A 24,423-nucleotide genomic window follows, 5' to 3' on the forward strand; every position below is an offset into this window, starting at 1 on the left:
ATTTAAGTGTCTAGTATTCTAGTACTGGAGCACTAATTGGTGACACTGTAAACTGAAATCAACAAATTAACGCAAATCAAATCACATATTGAATTTTGAGGAGAGGAAACCAGAGAAAAATCTCTCGGAGAGAGTAGAGCACCAAACAAAGGAACAATGCTGATAAGCCTTTCTAGCCTCGCTACGAGGAGCAGATTTCAAAAGAATTCTTGTTTCAAAATGAGGGCAGTAGGTCTAATAAAAGTAAAGACAAAAGAATGGAAAAGTGGTCGCCATTTATGAAAGTGGTCTATAGAAAGAAACCGTCAGAGTTATTTGTGGCAATCACAACAAATTGAAAAAATGTGAAACTTGTTAGAATGGTAAAGTTGCGTTTTTCTTGTTATCAAAGACACATGCACAAACTAATTATACGACTTCAGTGCGTACCATAGGAAGGCACAATGCATTCATTGTTCAATAAATCTCGTTAGAAATAATGCTGTTAGTGTAAGAAAGACATCTGCCAAATATGGTCTAGGAGCCAAACATTGACCAATGTCGCAGCGGGGGATGATACAAATCACGTGCCCAAAATGTTGCATTATGGTTTGTTTTGGTAAAAACGGCGGCAAGAACTTGAAGGGAGAGGAATTTTTCGTTAGAATCTGCTACTATTATGTCAATATACTTGCTACCACGAAGTGACAAAATTACTATGATCATCACAGTGTTAAAAGTGAAACCTACGAAAAAGGCTACGAAGCCTAACAAATCCTAAACTTTTTAACAGGAATCGAACCCACGATTGTGCGATCTGCCGACTGCAACTTCCAACATTTGTCAGTCTTGCCTCATTCGAGCCCATTGATTATATCAGAAAACACTAATGATCATATCCGCGGATTTGAATTTATTGCCTCAACAGATAAACCGACATATTTAACTACAGGGTACAGCTGTATCTGTTTTGGTCTCTACAGAGCTATGCCACCCCCCCCCCCTCCCCCCGGGCTATGCCCTTGTGTATAGATTTTTTTCCTAATAACAATTGAAAAAATAGGTATTACATGGACAACCACTAAAACTGGCTAGTAAATTGCAATATGTACATGGATTGCCAACAAGGGCTACAAATTAGTTCCCTCCAAAGGACTATTACTCAGATTTTCTCGCCTTTGAGGCCCTATAACATCTGTTGAATCTAATGAGGCTCAAATGATACTGTTTTCTTAAATTTTCCTCCGCTAATGAAGATGTCGCTTGCAATGCAATGCGCATCTGTCCGTTCCTTTTCTTCCTCTTGTGGCCCATTAGCTACATTCTTGAGCCTGGCTCAATTATGGCACTGTGTTATTCCTTTAAAGTAATTCTGATTGGTTGAATGCTAAGTTAACCACCACACTTGAAGGCACACACTTCAGCTTTCAGCAAAATGTCTCTTTAGTGCTCTTTCAGCGTATTTCAACCTTTCTTCTCTTGTCTCCGCGCTCGGTTTTCTCTGCTTAAGTTTCGTGGTCAGCTGAAGAACTTCGTCATTGGTTACAGCATGCGCGTAGCCTTGCTGGAATATTTTCTCCGCCCTTTGGTGATCCACGTGGTCTATCTCACGTATGGACCATATGATTGCCTCAAGGAAAAAAGGTGGAAAGTTAGGGCTAAACGAAGATGTTGATGACACGCTGCCATATCTATGTTGGGCTTGTAGATTAAGGAAATTTTGCCAAGTCCAAAAAAAAAAAAAAAAAAAAAAAAAAAAAACGCCACGCTAGCAAGCACGGAACAGAAAAAGCGCAAATTCTGGGTGACAATGGTGGCATATGTTTGCTTTGGATGAGGAGATTTAGGGCGCGTTCGATTGACCCTATTCCGGGATAAGAATACATGGAGTGATGATTAAGACGGTACGTTTGGCACATTTCGAAACAGCAAGGATGATACAAGTATGTTTAAAATAGCATTTTAACACATGTTTGACAATTTTAATGTGAATCTCCGTAAAAACGAAGGATTTCTAACGTATATTCCATTTATTCCTATTCCGGAATACGGTCAATTCAACGCACCCTTATATTTGAGTTCAGGTTAACTTTAAGGACGAATGAACTGTGGTGTTCCGTCGGTGGTGAGTAGAAAACAAAAAACCTTCGGTCTTATCAAACGACATGACAAAGGTAAATTAACCAACGAAAGATAAGATTTGTGAGTTACGACGAAGGGACGACGATCGAAACGTCAGCTCACAAAAAAGAATCTCGCTGCAGGTGCGTTAGGTCAGTTCGCCCTGACGAACTGTAGGCACTCGAAACGTCAGCTCACAAAAAAGATTCTCGCTTTAAATGCGTTAGGTCAGTTCGTCCTGACGAAGGGTAGGCACTCGAAACGTCAGCTCACAAAAAAGATTCTCACCGCAAGTGCGTTAGGTCAGTTCGCTCTGACGAAGGGATGACACTAGACTCGTCAGCTCACAAAAAACAACCTCGCTGCAGGTGCGTTAGGTCAGTTCGCCCTGACGAACGGTAGGCACTCCAATCGTCAACTCACAAAAAAGATTCTCGCTGCAAGTGCGTTAGGTCAGTTCGTCCTGACGAAGGGTAGGCACTCGAAACGTCAGCTCACAAAAAAGATTCTCGCCGCAAGTGCGTTAGGTCAGTTCGCTCTGACGAAGGGATGACACTAGACTCGTCAGCTCACAAAAAACAACCTCGCTGCAGGTGCGTTAGGTCAGTTCGCTCTGACGAAGGGCTGAAACTCGAAACGTCAACTCACAAAAAAGAACGTCGCTGCTGGTGCATTACGTCAGTTAGCTCGGACGAAGGGCTGACGCTCGAAACGACAGAAACAACTATTTCTTACGGAAGTTAATTCACATTTATCGGCTCGTTTCATAAATCCAAATTTACAAACTTTAAACACGAGTGTTTCCTTCTGTGGTCTTAGTTATCGTTCGAGATGTTATAGCGCAAATCCTACATGTATATACCTCAGGAAGCCAAACATCTGCGACATACGAGTTAGTAATACCACTTGTTCCTTGGAGTTCTTGGTAGTAATCTTCAAGCATGTTCATTACTTCATCGCGCTGTTGAGGACGGAGAATTGGAAACATCAGTAGAACAGACGTTATATACGTAGTTCTTGAATTGTGGTGGGGCAGAAAAACACAGACCATAGGTGTCTCATATGCCCTTCGAGAACCAAATTAAATAACTATTTCAAGTTAGGAATAAAATCAAAGCAATCAACTCTGAAGTTAAGTTTCAATCAACGAGTTACTTTTCCACTGTCGTTAATGATAGTTAATAGAGGAGAATGGTTATGAAACCCGTCAAATTTCTTTGTTGTAGATTTTGTTCTGTTTTTTGGCCTTGACCGTGCACAAAACACAATAGTTGTTATCTCCGTACTGAGGAACTAACCAATAGAAACGTGTTGGTTACGTAATTCATGCATAGTGTATGAGCGCAAACTGACCATGGTCTTTCCAACCTTAATCTTGGCATCTTTGTTTGCCGAGCTTCCTAACCAGTCCCCTCTATTAGCTATGCGTCAATCAAGATACCGAAATGGAGCGAAGTGGATTAATGGATCACGTCCAGTGTCGTGATTGAATGATTCAATACATTTTTATACGACAACTGTCCCTGCAAATATGACTGGCGGCAGTAAAACGCGAATTTTTCTGTTTAAAGTGAGCTAGTTGAACTGCAGGGTCCGCATCTGGCACCTTCACAGAGGCGTAGTAACCGATTATATGGTTATATGTCGCTTTACGAAAAAGTTAGGAAGTTTGGAGCGCACTAAAAGAGTTGTAGAGTTGCTTGAGGTGTAAAGCAACTCTCACGCTTCTCAATATTCCCGCGCTCCATTCTCTATCAAGAATTATTTGCTAATGTTATGAAATATTTTGTGAAATTAATATGCAGCCAAAAATAAGAGTTGCAGTTGAGGAGGGAAGGGTAAAAGTGAGGAGTGATTTCAGGTTACATACACTTGACGTATCCCTGCTAGCAGAGCTTTCTTATCTTTTGAGTTCGCTGGAGGATTCGCTGCGTTCGTGTGGATTCGGTCGCTAAGTAACCGCCGTACATGCGCAACACAGTTAGTTTCGACCAATGGCAGAGGTTTCTTTTCCCGTACACAACAGCCCAGCGAACGCAAAAGAAAAGATACCTCTTCTAGCAGGGAAACTTGACGTAAATTAAAATCTGCACAAATCAGATGAAATATATCAATAACTTTATCATCTCACCACATTTTCGTCAGCGATTGGACCGAACCCTGATCTTCGCTTGAGATTGTCTTTCTCACTTACTCTTCCGCTGGTATAAATCGCATGGCGTTCAGAAGGCTTTGAGCCATTTAATATCTCCTTTAACATTGGCTAGAAAATGGAGAAAAAGAGATTCATTAAAGGGAAAGTATAGCACCATTAGCAAAAATAGCAAAAGAAGAAAAAAAAGTTTAAATCCCTGTGTAAATATCATATTGTTAAGAAAAAAAAAGAAAAAGAAGTATTTCGAATGGTAAGAGGTTTCCACAATTATGGTACCCAGACAACAACTTACTCCTTACAAAATATATATTTGCCGAAAACTTGTTCCCTCCAGCTGTACCTTAACAGGTGGTGGGAGGACAGGAGTCCAGAGTTTAATAGTAGATCCTTTATTTAAAAAGAAAACTGGGTAAAATCTTCGGTAACAATAGAGTAAAAATCTTATTACAAATTAGACTAAAAACTGTCGACACACTGTTTTACAAGACTGCCGAGTGAGGGTCCGATGACTCAAATAGAGGGTTTTCAATCACGTGACCGGCAGCCATATTGGATTACTGAAACAAAAGAAAGTATTTGCATAAAAAGAGAGTTCAATTCCCGGAGGATTAGTTTGGTACACCATCATGGCCGCCATTTCTTTGTTTTGGAACACCAACATGGCCGCTGTGAAGTCATGTGAAAACGCTCTATAGATGTTTGATTTCCACAACAAAGCACCGAAGTAACTGAAACTTCGTTTCAAGTAGTTAGTACGCGGCCTGGGCAATGTCAATTTACGCGAAGAATTGCGCAAATCATAGTCTGTGCTTCGTTCGTGAAATAGGTTCTGCAAGTACACTGGAGTTTACTCATTTAGGGATTTAAACGTCATTATTGCTTTATACTTCTTTCTCCGTATAACTAAGTTATTACATTTCAGTATATCAATGTTTATATGGTGAAATTTATGACATTTAGGTCTACAAATATTTTAACAGTGTCACTTGTTTCTGAGAGCCGCTTTTACCAAGTAGGAGATAGAAATAACACACATTTGGACACCATACCTTGGCCTGTCTGATGTATGATACAATGTTGGTGTATCTTGATACGGGTCTGCAAGCAGAAACAAACAAAAGATTTAGTCAATCAATGTATCAATAGAGAGATTCATAAAATTTTAGTTCTGAACCACTAGAGTTTTCAACTGAGTCAATTCTCAAAGTTGTCGCACACAAACAGTATGCATGAATGCTCTAGCATGTACAGCTAACTGCTTGGAAATCTCCCTTCGTAGTGTAAACAAATGCAATGCTTCATAAAGGTTTTCATTTGTTAGCACTTTTTACTATAGAGCTTACTGTTCCATTTCGGTAGAACATTATGCATGGCCATGTTTCCACGAGCGCGTTTTCAGGTCCTTTAGCGAATGACAAATTCCGTGAAAGCACTTCCTTACTCAACTCGCTTAAAGTTGAGCGAGTCTGCAAATTTCAATAGAATTCTCATTAAATTTACGCCACCAAACAAGGTAGCTTAAGCGAGTTGGCAGTTACTTTCGGCCAATGAGGAGTCGTTTGCGGTTATTCAAATCGGAAATACAACAGGCCTGCTATTTTAAGTATTTTTATTATTGCATTGGCACGTGCTCTCTCCTCATTAGCTCTCATTTAATCTTACCCGTGAAAGCATGTATCATTTTGAAGAATGTTAAGCGAGACAACGGCTGTCGTGAAAACACGGCCTTTAATATTACTAGTAGTAATCTCGGATTATTGAAGTGCGTTCGACAGTCGCTTTGGAAGCAAAGGAGAAGGGTAACATTGGCATCGAGGATGACATGTTGATCACTTCAAATTCTCTTTCTCAGCAAGTTAAAGCACGAATTGCTATGGTTATTTGATCTACTTTTCGCGCGAATAAAGTACAGTAATATAAATGAGAAAGACTTGTGATTCATCAAATTCAGCTTGGCAGTGTTCATTACTAGCTGGTCTTGATTCAGTCAGTGCTCGTCAGTCCCATTTAAATCCTTTGAGATGCTTTCACGACAAAAGTTCACTGAAGTTTATCCCTGTCGGGTGGGGTTGGTATCTGGATGGGGGACCATCGAGATATACGACATGGATTGCCTTTTATAGATGTTATACGCATCGTAATGCCTTCTCTCTCTTTAAATTCTCATGTTTAACGGAATCCTGAACATTCATCACTTGAGGAGACATAAATCTGAGAGTAATCATTGATTATGAAGTACGTTTGTTGGGAGAACGTTGGAGGTTGGAATCAATAGACAAGCTGACATGCCTCTCATGATAAAGACAATGCATGTAGGAAATAGTAGTAGTAGTATTTCGTTTGACGTGGAACTAGACTTAGCTAAAAGCTACTTTCCAGGAAACCGACAACCAACAAAAAAGAACCACAAATGAAAGAAACTATGTACATGAAGTAAACATATGCGTATACAAATAGTATGTCGCAATAAAAAATACAATTAAAAACAAGAAATCCAAAACTAAAATTTTTCTTGTGCCTGCCTTGGCGCGTGTTGCATTTGGTAGCACGCTCCAGGTCTTTGCAGCAAAATAGCAAAAGAACGTCTGACGAAATTGAGGCTTGTGGAACTTGGCTAAAAGTGAAAGTTTGAAGTAAAGAGGTGATGACGTCACAAAAACTAAATCTGTTGAAATAGACCATTTTCGAATTCTCACGGCTGGACTGGATCTAGCATGAAATGGAGGCTAGTGCGGGCAAATCTTTTCAAATGCAAATTAATTTGCTCGCATTAGCCTCCATTTCATACTAGATCCAGTCCAACCGTTAGAATACGTAACTGGCCTATTAGGAAGTATCCTTTGCCAAAACGGAGAGCGATCGTCATTTGCGCATATGACGTGTCAAAACCGAGATGTGCATGCACATGACGTAATTAAAGACGGCGCTGAAAAAGCAGACAACAAAAAACGAAACTCGCACAGGATACCCAAGATTACAAATTGGTAAAATAAATAAAAAAAATGGCAAATGCTTTGTTTATAGTGGAAGTGCACTTTCCTATCAAGTTAGTTCAGAGGCACCCCACTGTTAATAATCTGGAAGAAACGATTCCAACTGAACAGAAACATGATTAAGAACCCCAACTCGCGGGACACAACCAGTTGGTTATTTACAAAGCGTGCTAGAATTGAATCCGAGAAAACAAGAAACAAATCCAACCCAGAGATCAGAACGGGATTTGAACGCGGGGCGGGCGGACGGGCGCAAGCAAAGCCAACGCCACTTCCCTAAATTGCCTTCTCGTAATGTCGATTATAGAAATAAAAGTCTTACTTTCTCGCCCGTAAAGATTTTCTGCATTCAGACAAACTTGTTGAGGGTGTTTGAGGAAGAGTTGCAGTTTGGCTGACATCGGATTCTTTTCCATCATTTTCACTGTCTACAACCTCTTCCTCAAAAATACGACATTGCTCTGTAAAAAGCAAATTAATTTCAAGATAAGAAATAAAGCATGAAAATTGGTCTAATCAAGGGAAAGGACCTTATTTTACGAGGGTAGCGCGTGTCAGTGAACTAGAGTTACTCATATACTTTTGGCCATTGGTGCAAATCTTCACCTGTCAATGCTCTGTTTTAAGGGTATTCAAAACTATAGCTACACGGATCATCGGAAAGTTGAAACAGACGTAGATGGAATGAGGTGGGGATCGAACTCGCGACCTCCAACTCAGAAGGCTGCGCACTAACCGACTGAGCTACACCTGCTCCTTAATGTACAATATACACCAGAGGTACACACATACCTTCATCTATTTCATCATCATCAAGCCCCTTCCCTAGACCTAATGGGAAAAGAGCAGTTTTGATTTATACCGGTAACTTAAGTTCATGATGTCATGTTGCCAGTAATGTAGTAATTCACATTTTCAAAAAGAAGAGTGAAAGATTGCTGTACATGCATATGTAAACCTTTTCTATTCAAGAAGTCCTCAGCTTGAACAAGGGCCTCTTGAAACATCCCTTGAAGTTCTTCAGTGTACATTTTCACTCCCTACAGGCAAAACATTGGTAGCTGTTCAAGTACGTCAAATCCAGTAATAAATGTAGTAACACAACTTGTACATGAAATCATAATAAACTGCCTCCAGGCATTTTATGAACTTGCGCCAAGTATTACAAAATTGATACAAGGTAGATAAAGCTCTACCTTTTGATGAAAATATATTGTTTGCTTATTCCCTAAAAGAGGTCTGCCTAAATTATGTGTTACATAAGTTTTGGTTTACAGCAAGAGTTGACGTCTAGATACATTTGTAAGCAACTTAAAAAACAGTGTATCCTGTCTAAAAAAAAGATTTATTCTGCAAAAATCAAACAGCTTGTTTTTACAAACCATAAATTCAGATCGCTGACTTTCATTACAAGCAAAATGGACTAATTTACTGGGCTGTATCTTGAATCTGCAAATAGAACATGTACATTTACATGCTATAAACAAAGCCAAATACATATTATAGCAGTAGCGATGAGGAAGACCAAGACATTGCCTCAGAACAGTAAAAAGATCTGATTTTGTTAACATTTCAGAGGCAATAAACTCGTTCTTTCTTGGTTATTGATATAATGTAAGTCACTTAATTTTTGTGTAATGTTATGTTGGCAACACTTGTTATTCATGTCACTTTAATTTAGTGATTTTCTTAATATTGTGAAATTCGCGAAAACTGTGTCACAAAAATTTCATGTAATAAGGTACTATGACAGACCAATTCCCTATTCACGACGACTCCTATTAATTTTCTTTATGTTGTAGAAGGCAGGATATTTGGATTCCATCATTTCTTCCCTTCACTAGACCAATAGCTTTGGGAAGAGGTGAATGTGGTGATTTTCTGCTACTACTTAGGGAGTTCCTTCTCAGTCATGGAGGTTAAGCTAATATAAAAAACATTTAGCTTACAAGCAATCATTCCAGGCAAGAAATTTCACAAGGAATTTCGTATCTGTTTTTCTTTTCCCAGTGACCTTTTTGATCTGTAAAAGAATACAACTTATTATTCAGTCCATAACCAATACATCACGATCATAATATATTTTACAATACCTAGCCACAATTTCACACATCATTTCTCCTATTGTGAAGATTGATAACTAACATTAATAGACAGTACTTGTCTTCTACAGATGCATGTGGCCTGGGTTCAGCTCCCGGAATAGAAGTCATAGTGTGGGCTGAGAGGTGTTTGTTTCAAATATTGTTTTTCCAGGATTCTCCTGGATTCTTCCGACAGCAACAACCAACCTGTCGTTGATTCCCGCTGGTCGGCTGGTCAATTTGTACAGTATGATCCATTATTACATGTATAGAAGATGTCAGATGTGCCTTAGAATATGTTTGAGTTGTGCATGTAACTACCTCTCTAAGAAGCCTTGACACTGCATGTTGTCATGGTTTTTTGGGTCTCAAGTTGCTTGTAGGAGGCAGTGCGCCCCTGTGATTAGGGCACTTGCCTTGAGATCCGGAGTTACCGGGTTCAAGGCCTGTTCCAACCACTCAATGAATTTGTTCCTGGTATTCCCTAGTTCAACTTCCCAGTCGCACTTGTAAAAATCCAACTGGTTTGCCTTCGGCCAGTTGGTATTCTTAACATTGTTGTTAATTGTGTTTCAATTGCCCCCAAAAGCCCCTATGGGGAGTGGTCACTTAAGTATGTTTTCTTTTTTTGTTGTTTTTTTGGCCAATTTGTTTAAGAAAGAGGGAAAGCAGTATCAAACCCCAAAAAAATAAGTTCTTATAGGCCATTACTACCACGAACATTGTGTGTTGCCAGTAAGATTTAAACCCAGGCCAGGATGTTGAAACACTCAATGATCCTTTCTCATCTACATATATGTGCATTACTTAAAGTGCACCTAACCCCAAAATATCTTTTTTGCTAAAATGAATCTTTGCAACTGTTCGAAACGCATTGCGGCCATTTTTTCATTTTTCTAACAAATCCTGGCATTTTATAGGCTTCGAAAGTTGCGAGTCAGAAGGGGAGTGGGTCTATTCCTGATTTGACGTCACAATCTACTTTGCATGCATATTTACAAAGAGTTAATGCAATGTAAATCAGTTTGTGACGTCAAACCAGGAATAGACCCACTCCCCTTCTGACTCGGTCGTGAACAAAAGATGCTTGAATTTTCGCAACTTTCGAAGCCTATAAAATGCCAGGATTTGTTAGAGAAATGAAAAAATGGCCGCCATGCGTTTCGAGCAGTTGCAAAGATTCATTTTAGCGAAAAAAATATTTTGGGGTTAGGTGCACTTTAATAAATGATATATTACAGAGGCAACGCATCAGAAAATAAAACACATTTCATTAAACATACCACAGCTGGCCAGTAAGGTTCCCTATTAAATTTTGCCCAGACTATATCACCAATTGACAATTTTTCTGAAAAATATGAAAATCTAACAGTTAAACAAGAAAACACAAGTCTCGAACTTCATTCAGAGGACAACAATAATGTAATGTAAGGAATAAATCCAGCTCCCTCCAAAACATTACAGCATTTAGAAACGAAAGTGAATCAATTTTCATACACAGATAATCGCTGTTAATGAAACATCTTTAGCATTTGTAAAACACACGGCTTTCATATATTCGCTCCATGAAAGGACATTGACAACCAGTTGGCTATAGTTTGGGGCTGGCGGTAACTTATGTACGACAGTTCATCAACTGTCTTTGACCTTAATCTACCCTTGAATGTACTTGCACAACTTACTGTCTTGATGATTTGGCAAAAATGGCTCAAGGAACAACTCATTATCGGAACTATCACCAGATTCAGTCACAGTTTCTTGGCAACTGTCAACAGTGCTCTTGTCACAACTCACTCCTTCATGTAATTCCTTTGCATCTGTTGAATTTTTGATCAACACAATACCAGTTGAATTCCCATAACTATTCTGCTCACACCGTTTTGCCTCTTTTGAAGCGGTGCTTTTCTTGTATGATACAGTGCCTTCTTGAAGTAACTTCCTTTTTGAAGTGCACTTCCTTTGTGAGGATGTTTTGCTATCACAATGGCCAGGTGACAAAACATTGCTTTGAACACACTGTCTCTGAGAAGACATTGCAGTTTTTGCAGGAACTGGGTGTGATTTCCTCCGATCTCTCTTCTTTCCAGTTCCTGTTGATGCAGACACATGTAAAACACTATCTGACGCAGTCTTCCGTTTGCCAACACATTTTGTAAGCTCACTCTTTATCATTCTTTCATCACATTCTGTGCGTTGCCTTTTTGAGTGAGGTCCTTCTGTTGTAACATCACCATTCTTGTTTGTTCCAGCCTCATCAAACGCTGCTGGCAAACATTTAACTTGCCCAACATTACCCAGTGTTGAAATACAGTCATTTGTGTCTTTTGATCTTGGCTCCTTTAAGCCATTTGCATCACTTAACACTAAGTAACCCTGAGAATCTCCATTTGTCCTTAATTGCCTTGGACTCCTTCGTCTAAAGTGTATCTCTGATTTTCCAGTCGTGTTCAATTTCTCTTTCTTTTTAAGACTGCCTCTTCTTCTTATTTTTTTAGGAGAACCCTTCTCATTTTCTTTCCTCTCTTCAACAAAATTAAAAAAAATTGAAATTTAAAATGCAATCAACGTCCCGCTTCAGTTTTCTTCTGTTCCAGCATAGTAGTTACCATAAACACCCGCAGATAAGACGCACCCTGAATTTAGCAGCGCAAAATTTGGAAAAAAGTTTTTTTGAAAGAAATTTCAAAAAAATCCAAAGTTGAGTCTTACTAAGTCTTCTTCATCCACTGTTCATCAAACCCAAACTCACTATTAACATTGAAACACAAAATACTTCAAAGTCTTACCCACAATTTTAGCACTTTAATATAATGAACATCGTTTCCACCAACTTTGACAGATGATTGATCTTTTTCTTGTATTTGTTGACAGGAATTTCTTTATTCAACACAGATTTTTGCATTATAATGAGAACGTCACCGGAATGTTCGTAGCTTAGTAACCAGGCATTGGCTTGGACGCAAGATAGAAAACTGGACACCAGAAGCAGCCTTTTTCAAATGTTCCCACAGATAAGTCGTACTCCCAATTTCTTGTGATGATTTTTGGAAAAAAGGTGCAGCTTATCTGCGGTAGTTAAAAATGGTACAAGAGTACGCAGTTGTATAACTTTGTATTTGATTGTCATAAACAACTTTTGTGTGTTTCTTATTATCGTCAAACTGCAGCCAGATCATGATAATAATTGCAGCAACAATGATACAAGAAATAATAATACTGATAATAAATAATAATAATAATAATAACAATAATAACAACAACAACAATAATAATAATACTAATAATAATGATAATAGCACGCCCTAGTCTTCCAAGGCAATGAAATAGTTTAAGTTTATTGATTGAATAATTTATATTCTCTGATGATTTTTTGGTCTATTTTAAGCTTTTAATTTAGATGCATTTCGACTGACCTAGATCAGGTCCTATATTATAACATATTACCAAATTAGTGCTTTGGCGTCTTTATTAATTTAAGGATATCACTGAAGTGATGAGTGATTGCTTAGGGTTTTTTAGTTTTTAAAAGACTATATTACTATATTTATTAGTTTATTAAGTAAGTAGGGTTCATTGAATCGTTTTGATCAAGAATCTTTTTAGATTTGCCCTATGATTGGGCCTGAGTCATTGGTTTATCTTTGTTTATGGGCTTTATCATTTGGTTTTTTAGGTTTTAGCAGATACAGTAAAAGTCGTCAATATGTTGAATTGGTGGCCTATAGGCTATGCCTTACGCGCCCTATAGAGCCTTGACCACTTATTAGAGCATTCATACGTATTTACTGCCCATAATAGTAATAATAATAATAATAATAATAATAATAATTAACGCCCAAGTCGCCAGTGAAGGGTAGGTGCCCCAGAAGCCCGGGGGCTGCAACCGCACATCCCCAAGGCGCTAGAACACCTGACTGGCCTGCCCAACCCGCAACGAAGCCACGAGCCCCCTGCGCCAGGCCCCCCTCAGGCACCCGTCACACTTGAGCCAAATAAAATATAAAAAAGAATAAAAAGGAGGGGAGAGATAGGAAGGGAATGCTGAGAAACACTAAACTACTAATTCGACTCACAACGCCATGCCAACAGAGCAACAAACACGCTGCAAACACATGGGACAAACCAGGAATACCGCTGGACAATGTCAGCCCCAGGGCTCCCACAACCTTAAGACTGCTGCAAACGCTACAGAACGCATCAAACGCTAACAAATGCCTGAAAAAACACTACTGACCAGACCAACTCCCGGTCGTAAACTATGTAACTATATCAAACGCTACAGAACGCACCAAAATGCTCAACAAACCCTAACAGACAGCCAAGACACTAACAACCGCCTGCAAAACACTACTGACCAGACTAGCTCCTAGTCGTTAACCATGTTAAATTTCATTTCACTATATTAATAATTAGCAATAAAATTTCTCCCTCTTTTTTGAACATATTACCTGCTTTGAAAATGGCCTGAAAGGATAATAATTTTTATTGCGAGTTTTAGAAAGAATGGCCAACATGCACAAAATAGGCTAGTTTCAAATTGTACAGCAACAAAAAAACACAGTCAAGGTTCAGGGAAATAATTTGCGTTTCCTTTGTTTGAACAAAACAAAATGCTAATTATTCCCCTGAACCTTCACTCTGTTCTTGTTGCCGAACAATTCAAAACTAGCCTATTCAATGATCTATAAAAAAATAATAATTATTAATGAAGTTAAGCGTGGACTTTCTTTAATCCTCACAGAAAGATACATTTTTCACTTACAAGTGCATGTCCCTGGCTTATGTTCTGAATGTTAGCCATTCTGCTCAAAGTTTCAAGCAGTTCTAATATTCCCACAGACATAGCACCTGCGTCAGTCTATTATCTACTTACAAGTACATTGAGCATTACAAGCAACATCGTTTTGTTAAAAAATTCAATGTTTAACCATCTTTTCAATATAGTTTTCAAGAAGTTAAAGTTGGGAAGCATACAGTTATACAAATATAAATTTATAAATATCAGTCTTAAATGAGACTGCCAAGCTGCCAGTACTTACGCAACGAAAACAACATGTCTGCTTTAGCCAGGGCCTTATTAAACTCAACTTTCCTCTCAAGATTCTTTAGGGCTGAAGTTTAAAAACAAAAGAAGTTAAAAATGTTAAAAAGATGCTTAGCATCCACTTGAAATAGGATAATCAGACATGATAATTGTATTCATTTGTCAATCTCTTGGTTAAACAAAAGAGAAAATTAAGAATATTAATGTTACCTCGCCCTTTTTCAATGAACCTTTGTTGCTTTTCACAGTTCCATGGAAGCATTTTATTAGCAGTCCTTATCAGTTCACTGCAAGAAAGAAAGAACAGCAAATTAACAAATTAACAGTAAGTAATTTATGAATAATTTGATCTGTTCTTTTTTTTCCTTAAGAACTTGAGCAAGCCAAGCTCAATCATTGAGACTGTACTTACACAAATGTGTTTTCATTAATATCACCTCATTGCTTTTGATAAAGTTGTGACTTTCATTTCTTGATATGGATCAAGACTGCTACAAGAAATTTATGGGTTGTTTTGAAAACAGAGTCCAAAGTCCAGAATTTTGAAAAAGATCCAGTTTCATCTGTTGTATAAATGGCAATACCACATTGATTTGCTCATGGAGAATTCACCTTATCTAGACCAGATAGAGTGAGTGCCTGATAACAAATTATTCATCTCCAACAAAATCCAAACTCTTTCTCAACAATTTAACTACATGCACTAATTGCTGTGTTCATTTTGTAAGCACGAAAGTCCAGAATTTTGAAAAAAAAGCCAAAGTCCAGAATTTTGAAAATGATCCAGTTTCATCTGTTATATGAATGGCAATACCACATTGATACCACACACTTACTATTTGGGTGAGAAATTTTATTTGCTCATGGAGAATTCACCTTGTCTAGACCAGATAGAGTGCCTGATAACAAATTATTCATCTCCAACAAAATCCAAACTCGTTCTCAACAATTTAACTACATGCACTAATTGCTGTGTTCATTTTGTTAAGCACGAAAGTGTGTGAACAAAACAAAACTTGCTCAGTTGCTGCATGCTGATAAAAACAAGCCTGAAAGTCACTCAACATTAGGGGATTAAAAGTGATTATTATTAACAATAATTTTAATCCATTAATGTTCCGTGAATAATATTATATTCTGACCATTAAAATAATAATAATAATAATAGTATCATCATCATCATCATCATTATTATTATTATTCATAATTGTCATTATTCAAGCAGTCTTCCAGACTTCATCAAACATAAATTTTAATTTGACAGTAGACTAAAAAGAATGTATAAATGAAGGAGTAAAGTGGTCCTCTCACTTAACTGGACAATTTGAGGAATTGCTTCTTATATTCTTCACCTGAAACATTCACATGGCTCTAATAGGACTCAAACCCATGACGTCTGCAGAGGTCCCATGATCTTGCAGAGGTCCCCTAACCCCTTACAGAGATCCCATGACCTGGCAAAAGCCAGTCTCAATGTGGAATCTGTGCACGTTTCCTGCTGAAGACGCTCGAAGGGCTCAGCTGCTCTCAAGTTTTATGCCAAGAAGCCACTGATATCCACCCAAAGTTTCTCTCTTCCCAGGTTCTCTTACTCTTTCAGGAGAATGTGGGTAGTAAATTCAAATTTCAATAAATTTCAATCTTTATTCCAGAATTCCACAATCAACTTCTGTTTTTTTTAAACAAAATCTTCAAGAAATGTGTGCTTTCTTTGCTCAACGACAAACTGTCAAAGAGGGACACCAAGCAACTCGAACTAAAAGAGCGATCTTGTTCGCAGTGTCTCTCATGCTCCCGTCCCCTGGAGCCTTCAGGGGACTGGAAGATGACAGACCCTGGGAACGAGATTGGTAGCAGTCAAGCAGAGAGAGGATAAATTAATAACTAGGGAAGATGACAGAAGCTTTTTAAGACGATATCCATTCCAGATTTACGACAACTCCTCCAGCTCACCAGGCACTGGCCATACACCAGTTAAAACCACGATCGTACGCCATTAAGCACCAATAATTTGAACTCTCATGCACGTAGTTCCTGGTGTGGTGGTCTGTCTTCTGTTGTATATCATGGTTAGGAGGGTAAAAAGGGGGCCACAGTAATTGGCACAAGCTGTTGTTACACTCTGCCAGCTTGACTGGCAAAATTAATAAATCAAAATTATAACAATAGAAGATCTTTGGCGTGACATGACACTTTTTCCACACACTGGCACAGAGGTCATGGGTTCGAATCCTGTTGGAGCCACCTGAGTTCTTCAGATGACTATAAGAGACAATTGCTGAAAATTTCCAGATGAGTGCGATGATCACAATTAAGTTCTCTCATTCGTCTGTAACCAGCACTTCAAATAAACATTCAAAAAATACTGTATCAAAGTGAATCCCAAATAATTCACAAGTCCTTTTTAAAGCCTTGAAATCCTACAAGACCATAATGCCAGAATGATTTAATGATAAAAGAACTTATTGCAATTGAGCAATGCTACTTACTAGGAGTCCTCAATGAAGAAGTTCACAGTGACACCATTTACTTGCTTGGATGATGCCACAGTATCTTTATTCAAATCTACCACCTTACAACCACATCAACAACAACAAAAGATATATTCACATCAATAGCAAAGCTTTAAAACCCTGAGTTTAGCTCGAGTTCGCTCGAAATAAGCAAGCAGCAAGCAAAACCCTGAGGGGCACAGCCAACACATGGAGAGAAGACAAACAATAAGTATTGCTGTAATTGATCAGCTGCTAAAACCATAATGTAATTTGCAAAAATTAGACCGTGACCACGACGCGTCTCGATCTCGCTTTTAGACTAACAGAACTTAATGACAGCCAAGTGCGTTCATCTCAAAGCCTCATCGTTTACATACTGTCTATAAATACTGTATTTCAGATGCTTGAGAAAATACTCTTTGGCCTGTTCTTTGGAGCAATATACTGTAAATATTATTAAACAAAGATAGGTACATGTATTCGATACATAAACGCCAGTACTGTCAACATGGAAGGAAGTATATGAAGTAAAGAGACGCAGCTTTACCTTCCCCGGCCAAAATATATCTCCTCGAGCACTTGCCCAGACGATGGATCCCACATCAAACTGATCCATTACACCTTTTACAAACGACCCGTTAAAATGTAAAACACATCTTCGTTTCCCTCCACTCACTCAGCTCTCAGCGATGCTTCGATCTGGTGTACACAGATTTCATCGACCAATCAAAATGTTACTAGTTCCAGGTTTCACCTAGTCATAGGAGGACGCCTTGGGAAAAGTTTACGTTCGTCGGCCCACTGGACAACTTTACCACCGACCTTAATTTTGCTCGGAAACTCCATGATTACGCCAGCAAATGCCTTGTATTCGCATTAAAGAAGCATACCAAACTACGAAGCATGTTATTGAGGGGATTGAATTGAATTGCAAAGTTGAAGAGTTGAAGAGAATCGCTGCTGAAAAGACCAATATACCAGTTGAGGAACAAAGTACGGTTTGCGTAGCAAACAAGCTTTCACCACCACTTCGTCAGACTTAAAACAAGAAACTCAAGAGTTATTTTCTGTTGTTGTAATAGGCTACACGTTGCTTGAATGAAGGCATTTTATAATTTCTCCGGCCTTTGATCTCCTAACCGGTTGTTACAACCAAGGCAAATTTAACTGTACATGTACTGTTGGTCCAACTGTGTGTGATGCATCACCCTTCTTTCATTTTGGCTTAAATTGTGTTTAGTCCTGGTATCCGTCATGCCAACTGAGGCAAAAAGAAAGATCAGGCTCTTTTTCCTTGTTCGGATGTTCCTTTGGTTTCCTGACACTTTTCTAACCGGTGGTTTTAACGGTCTGTTAGCTGCACAATGTTGGTGAACGTAAACAACATAATTTCTCATTAGCTCGTTCGTCGACCTTAACATTAAATGTTTTAATTTTTCTCCCACTTCCTGTCCTCTAATTTTACAGTCCACCCTCTTCTCTGCCCCAATGCCACAGCTCTCCATCACTCAGCAGCTTACTGTAATTTAACCCCGCATTTCTATTGCAGATTGTATATTTGCCGGGGAGTTGTTGAAAGATGACGAAACCCTGGATTCCTATGGAATTCAAGATGGATTTACCGTGTATGTGATAAAAAAGTGCCCTGAGCCAGAACCAATTGGTAAGGTTTCATCATACTCTCTTTGTCATTATCAAAACAATGGACAGTGTTTTTCCAACATAGGATTGTTAAATGCAGGTTTTTTTTTTCTGCTCTCTGATAGAACAAGACCTAGATGATGTACCAATTGCTGAAGTGATGCCTGTACTGGAAGCAGCCATTAAGAACCCTTCATACAGAAACACAGTAAGAATGTAGGGCCATGTGTTGTGAAGAGGAAACTACCCCTAGCAACATGAGGCATTTTTATTTTGTATGAATAATTATTTTTCTAATCAACTGACTGACTGACTTATTGATAAAACCATTAAGTGACTGATGGCTTCCTAGTTTAACCTCTTTATCGTCATTTTAGGAAGCCAACACCCTTATTTTTTAATATTATTTAATGTAAAATCATTTTTAATGATATTAGGGTACAATAAAGTTGTTGTCGTTGTCGGACCTACTGACAGTTACTGGCTCACTGCCCAGCTGATTGGAAAACTGGCCGACTCTCTAAGTGAGCAAATGACTTATACTTAGTATATTGACTGATTCAGTGGCTGAGTGATAAATTGACTGAATTGATCGAGAGATTTGTTGATTTGTCAGGTTGCCAAAATTCTCGGTAACCCAGATATGTTAGAACAGTTGATAGTTACAACACCAGGGCTCTCTGCTGATCCAGTTGCTATGAGTGAGTATTCAATCTGTTTTGATCAACATTGTGCCTTTCTCCAAACTTTGATTTTTTGAACCCATAGGTGGTTTTAACTCCAAGTCAGAATGGTCACGGCTGTTGAGATTTTAACCCATTGACTCTTTGGGGTTCCCCATTGACGAGTAAAAACGTCTTGCGTTAGACAGAGTAAAATACTACATATGGCCCATTTAGGGTTGAAAGGGTTAATTAAGCAACTTAATTAAGGTGGGTGGCTCTCAACTACCAAACGGTTGGTTGCTATGCATGGACCCCTTCAAATAGCCATTTCTCAAATCTCTTGAACTTTATGCACAGTGATCCTTTTTTGCCAAGTGTGTTCTATTTAATGTTCAACTCACAAACAAATTTGGTAAATCACGTGACCAAAACAGAAAATGCATAAAAACTCAGCCAGTTGACTAAGTTTTTCACAAGTTTTAAATGCAACTCTATGAGAACATTCTAACAAAATCTGTAGCCTGGATGTTAAAAGATATTATTTCTCAAAAAAATCCAGAAGCCTCCAGACTCCAGAAGCCCCTCCTTTGATACAATTTTGTCCAAATAGATGTACCATACTACAGTTTATGAAAAATGATGGGATGGTTCCCATGCTGGGATCTTTTACCTGTTTTTCACTGAAATGCATGGCAGAGGACTGGGACTAGTTGCACATGCGCCTTCTGATTGAAGTGATGTCAGATTGCCACTGAAAAGGTTATAAATTTCATGGAACCATCCATGCAACCTTTTTGTAGGACTGTTTGATTAAAAAGCTTCCTTTATAGCAACCATTGTCTTTTGTAGTTAAGTGCCACCCCCCTTTTAAGCAGTTTTTAAATGGAGACTGAAAAAAATCGAGGCTTGAACAGGATTTGCTCCCATGACTGTGCATTATTGTGCTGCATGTGCAAGATTACTCTACCATCTGAGTGACAAAGCCATCAGGGGAGCTCTTCAGTCGCAAGTTTGTACTTCATCCTGTACAAGGTGAAAAAATGATTCATTTCACATCTAAAATTCCTTTATTTCACTGTCCATTATATGATATGGCAGCCTTAGATGCTCTCTATACTGTGAATTGATCATTCTTGTTGAGAGTCGTCACAGTCTGCTGTTCAAAATGTATCACTCGCATGTTTTACTGTCATTCATTCACCTTGTCTGGGATGTAGCACTTGAAGCTTGACAGATGGCTTGGTAGCTCATGTTGTTAAGAGACGTGCAGCGTAATCATATGGTCATGAAGTTGAGTTGCAATCAAGCCTTGAATTTTTTTCAGGCTTTCTTTTCTACTGCATATCACCATATTTTCTCTCAAATGTAATGATTGTTGTTGCTGATAGTCCTCACAGTTCGCAGTTCAAAATATGAGGCTTTCATTATATTTAACTATCATTCAGGTGATTTTAAATCGACATATACATGTAATTAAAAGCCAAGCCTCTGTTGTTGCCTTAAAATGAATTTTATGGTTTTATCACCAACAATTTTCAGCACTACTTCAAGATCCAGAACTTCTTGAGCAACTTGTGGAAACTGCAAATGTTGAAACGTAAGTCCAGCTAGTTCATACAGTAAATACCAAAATGTGGTGGTTGATTCATGAAATATTACTTTGTTCTCTGCTTAAATTGGTCTTCCAGACTTCAAAAGCCTGTGCAAAAGCACTCTTGTGCCGAAATAAGGCCTAATGGTCTCTATTGGTAATGGTAAAGGTGAAGTCTGCTATGAGCCTAGGAAGGGCCATCAGGCCGGCGCTTATCTCTGGTTTCTGTAGCATGAAGCGACTAGGACTATTTCTACTCCCCCCTGGATGGGATGCCAGTCCATCGCAGGGTTACCCCCAGCATTAAATTGGCCGGTACCCATTTATACACCTCAGTGGGTGGAGAGAGGCACCGTGAGAGTAAAGTGTCTTGCCCAAGAACACAACACAATGTCCCCAGCCAGGACCCGAACCTGGACCACTGGATCCGGCCAGATGAGGCCACCACACCTCCCACTGGTCCCTATTAGATAATAGCCATTTGCATACAGAAAAAAATTCACTAATAACTTTATTTAACCCATTGACCCCTGAGAGTGAGACTTATAGATTTTACTCTGTCTAACACCAGACGATTTTACTCGTCAGTGTGGGGCGTCCTAGGGTGTTTGAGGTGTGAATGGGTTACGTGTCCGTACAGTGTACTGGGGATACTTTTAGTCTTTACGGAAATCAAATCAACACAATTCAAATCACAGGTTGGTTTGATTGTCCTAAAGTTTATTTAATCCGTTGCCTCCTGAAATCTCCTCCCTGCCCCCCATTGATGAATAAAATTGTCTTGCATTAGACAGAGTAAAATCTTTTAAGTCTTGCTGCTACATGTAGGAGTCAATGGATTAAAAAAATGAATTACATTAACTTCAATGTTGCAGAGTTGTCCAAGAGCATCCAAGTTTGGTACAGGCTGCATCCTACATTGCTGCAGCCATTACAAAAGAAGGAGGAGGGGAGGGCACATCTGGTCGTCGTAACTTCAGCCGTATTGTCGCTGATGACTATGAATCTGATGAGGAGCTACGTGAAATGGAACCTGGGGTTTGACTCTTTTTAATATGCCATTACAATCAAAATTAACAATGAAGCCTTTTAGTTTGTGACATCCTTTTTATCAGAATACATGTAGTTTTTGCTAGTCTACCATTTTAGATGAAAATGATCTATACTCTGGCTAACTGGTTCAAGACTAGATATCTATTTATTTAACTAATGGCATTTCTGCATCACTTAATATGTAATTAAGTTATAAATTATAAACAATAATAATTGTTTCCCTGAGAACTCATCTAGTCAGAGATGAGGTGCATGCTTCCATATCTAATGGTCTCAATGGTTTTGGATTAAACTCATGGCCCACTTTTTCATAAAATTTAATTCCAAGAGCATTTTTTAAAAGAAGAGACATGAATATTTTGAAATGGAGTGCAAAAAAACTCACCAGGTACAAGAATATATTAACAACCCAGAAATATAAATGAACAAAAATTGAAAAAAATGAGTCGGAGACAGAATTAAGAGCTGTTTTCTGACTGCTGCACCACTTCTTCCATCTGATCTAATTTCCCTTGCCACAAGCTTGTTTTCATTTAAAAATAGAGAGTGGTAGTCAGGAAGTGACATAGTAAGATAATGGTTTGACACTTACTAGTTTTTTTTTTTTTTTTTGATGTTTCGTGCAAGACGTTTCGGCTGGTGCTTAAGCCTTCATCAGTTGCAATATAACGGTAGCACGCGTGTTTTCCATGATTTAACAAATACTAAAGAATTTGCTATTGGTGACTATCCTGTCATGTTCTTTTATACAATCACGAATGATTTACTATAAATTTATTTAACAACACATGCATCCATGCACTCCCATCTCTACAAATTCAGTCATTTTTCACTACATGCACACCACTGCCCCTATCTGTCGAAATAACTTAATTCATGTATTTAATCTCAGAATAAATACAGAACTTGTTTTTCTTCTCATAGCTTGTTGCTCAAGCTGAACTAGTTGCGGCAAATGAAGAGCGTATTCAATCAACAAGATCTTCTGAAGCATCAAGAGGTCCTGTGCCACATCAACAAATAACCTCTTCATTGCTATCATCTGCACTAGCTAGTGCTGGAATATCACAGCCTTCCTCATCTCACAGCAGTGAAGGTTTGTATTTGCACCTAGTATAGGCTAACATGCTGAAATACATCTTTTGGTCAATGCTCTTTGCACTTGTCGCTTCAAAGAGCCCTGTTTGACCCACACTGGCTCACTTTAGTCGGACCATCCATGTGATTACCTCATTTGCTGCCTTCTTCACTTTGCCTAATTGCTCCCCTGAGGAACAAAGAGTTCAAGTGCAAGCTAAACAATCATCAATGTATTTATTGACCTCTTTTCAGCAGGTCCATCAACAAGCAATGGTCCTTCAACTTCACGTCAGACTATAACAAGAGACATGATGAGTGAGGCTGTGGCATCAGCAAGAAGCGTGGCACAAACATCGTCTCACATGCAGGTATGGACTCCAACAGAAGCATGGTAGTGTTGCATGAGTCAGGGACACTTGTGTCCAAGATTCTATTTTATCGCAAATCATGAGAAGCACGCTCAGGTTTGGTAAACACCACAAAAGGTCCTGTTCAGTCTTAGTGTCCACTAGTGTTTAGTATTTGCTAAAATGAAAATATTAAATTAATATTTATGTTATTTCCAAGATAGGGATTCACTGTTTAGTCTTGTACTTGAGGAGTACTTTTAGAGGACACTTTCCTGTGCTTATCAAAATCGGAATACATCTTACTTATATAATATTGCAATCCTAAACATACATGTATGTATGAAATTACATGTATGTTCAAGCTCTGACCCAGGAGACAATAATGCCTGTAGGTAGTTTTGTATAATTATAGTCCCAATGTACACTTCATTGATTTATGATTCTTAGCAGCCTTTTCTACCAGCCTCATCCCGGGATAAAATTATGTCTGGCAAATTAAATAAATTTACGTTTTTATAGTTTATCACTACTCTCTGGGGCTTTTAGGGCTCATGAAACAAAATTTAATGGTCTGAAATAATATTAATGAATTCAACAAATTTCACCAGTGCCAAACCAAAGGCAGCCCAGTTGACTGTTTATAAGCTCAGCTGAGAAGTTGAACTAAGAAGTATCAAGAACAATAAGTATCTAATCACTGAACAAAATGCGTGGTGTGCTGTAGGGTGTGACTGTCTTTGTCACTACTAGCGTAAGCTGATTTGGATTGTATAATCTGTAAATTTCTTCATTGGATAAAGCATCTCAAAGGGCTATGGGATAAGGTGTGATGGTCTGTTACTGGTACAGTTCCAACTAGTTGTGTTCCAAAGTGGACACAGCTTAGTACTTACCAAATAACATCTAACACCTCCTTATTTTTAGTCTCAACTTCAGCAATTGAGAGACATGGGGATCACAGATGATGCTCTCAGTCTCCAAGCATTGTCTGCTACCAATGGAGACGTGCAGGCTGCTCTCAATATCATATTTGGTGGATTATAAACAAGGCAAAATAAAAAAAACTTAAGTTCAGTTGCTACAGTACTTTGAAGGTAATACTCTTCTGCGAAATGTCAAGTGCAAAAAGATGGCAAATGTAATAAACTGTTCTGTAGAGGGCAACTCGATAA

The 24,423-nt window shown here is 38.6% G+C and overlaps 2 protein-coding genes across 5 annotated transcripts; one reads left to right on the plus strand and one right to left on the minus strand.

Moving 5' to 3' along the window:
• On the minus strand, positions 1-17,578 carry LOC137992091 (PWWP domain-containing DNA repair factor 3A-like). 3 transcript variants are annotated; one of them, XM_068837189.1, is made up of 15 exons: positions 17,419-17,568; positions 16,866-16,948; positions 14,587-14,663; positions 14,372-14,443; positions 11,015-11,422; positions 10,616-10,680; positions 9,198-9,271; positions 8,631-8,697; positions 8,207-8,288; positions 8,041-8,079; positions 7,571-7,709; positions 5,305-5,353; positions 4,232-4,363; positions 2,963-3,061; positions 3-1,609 (listed from the first exon to the last, which is right to left on the minus strand). In XM_068837189.1, exons 1-15 carry the CDS (start codon positions 17,485-17,487, stop codon positions 1,400-1,402), a joined length of 1,665 nt encoding a protein of 554 aa, XP_068693290.1. In that variant the 5' UTR covers positions 17,488-17,568; the 3' UTR covers positions 3-1,399. The 3 variants fall into 3 exon arrangements, with proteins under 3 accessions (XP_068693289.1, XP_068693290.1, XP_068693288.1); XM_068837187.1 differs by having other exon boundaries at positions 5-1,609; positions 11,015-11,854; positions 17,419-17,578; XM_068837188.1 differs by lacking the exon at positions 16,866-16,948 and having other exon boundaries at positions 1-1,609; positions 11,015-11,854.
• A 60-nt stretch (positions 17,579-17,638) lies between these two features.
• LOC137992092 (ubiquitin-like protein 7) lies at positions 17,639-24,423 on the plus strand. 2 transcript variants are annotated; one of them, XM_068837190.1, is made up of 9 exons: positions 17,639-17,864; positions 18,421-18,534; positions 18,638-18,720; positions 19,129-19,213; positions 20,717-20,774; positions 21,644-21,806; positions 22,746-22,917; positions 23,154-23,269; positions 24,176-24,423. In XM_068837190.1, exons 1-9 carry the CDS (start codon positions 17,732-17,734, stop codon positions 24,293-24,295), a joined length of 1,044 nt encoding a protein of 347 aa, XP_068693291.1. In that variant the 5' UTR covers positions 17,639-17,731; the 3' UTR covers positions 24,296-24,423. The 2 variants fall into 2 exon arrangements, with proteins under 2 accessions (XP_068693291.1, XP_068693292.1); XM_068837191.1 differs by having other exon boundaries at positions 23,157-23,269.

The sequence above is a fragment of the Montipora foliosa genome, chromosome 2 (assembly GCF_036669935.1).
Source record: "Montipora foliosa isolate CH-2021 chromosome 2, ASM3666993v2, whole genome shotgun sequence".
NCBI classification, from domain to species: Eukaryota; Metazoa; Cnidaria; class Anthozoa; order Scleractinia; family Acroporidae; genus Montipora; species Montipora foliosa.

Coding starts and splice junctions, on each gene's coding strand:
- LOC137992091 (XM_068837187.1), bottom strand. CDS start 17,487: ATGGATCAGTTTGATGTGGGATCCATCGTCTGGGCAAGTGCTCGAGGA. Junction 8,289..8,630: donor GTCAGCGATCTGAATTTATG/GTTTGTAAAAAC, acceptor TTTTGCCTGTAG/GGAGTGAAAATGTACACTGA. Junction 1,610..2,962: donor CAGATGTTTGGCTTCCTGAG/GTATATACATGT, acceptor TTTTTCCTTGAG/GCAATCATATGGTCCATACG.
- LOC137992092 (XM_068837190.1), top strand. CDS start 17,732: ATGCCTTGTATTCGCATTAAAGAAGCATACCAAACTACGAAGCATGTT. Junction 17,865..18,420: donor TATACCAGTTGAGGAACAAA/GTACGGTTTGCG, acceptor TTTCTATTGCAG/ATTGTATATTTGCCGGGGAG. Junction 18,535..18,637: donor CCCTGAGCCAGAACCAATTG/GTAAGGTTTCAT, acceptor GCTCTCTGATAG/AACAAGACCTAGATGATGTA.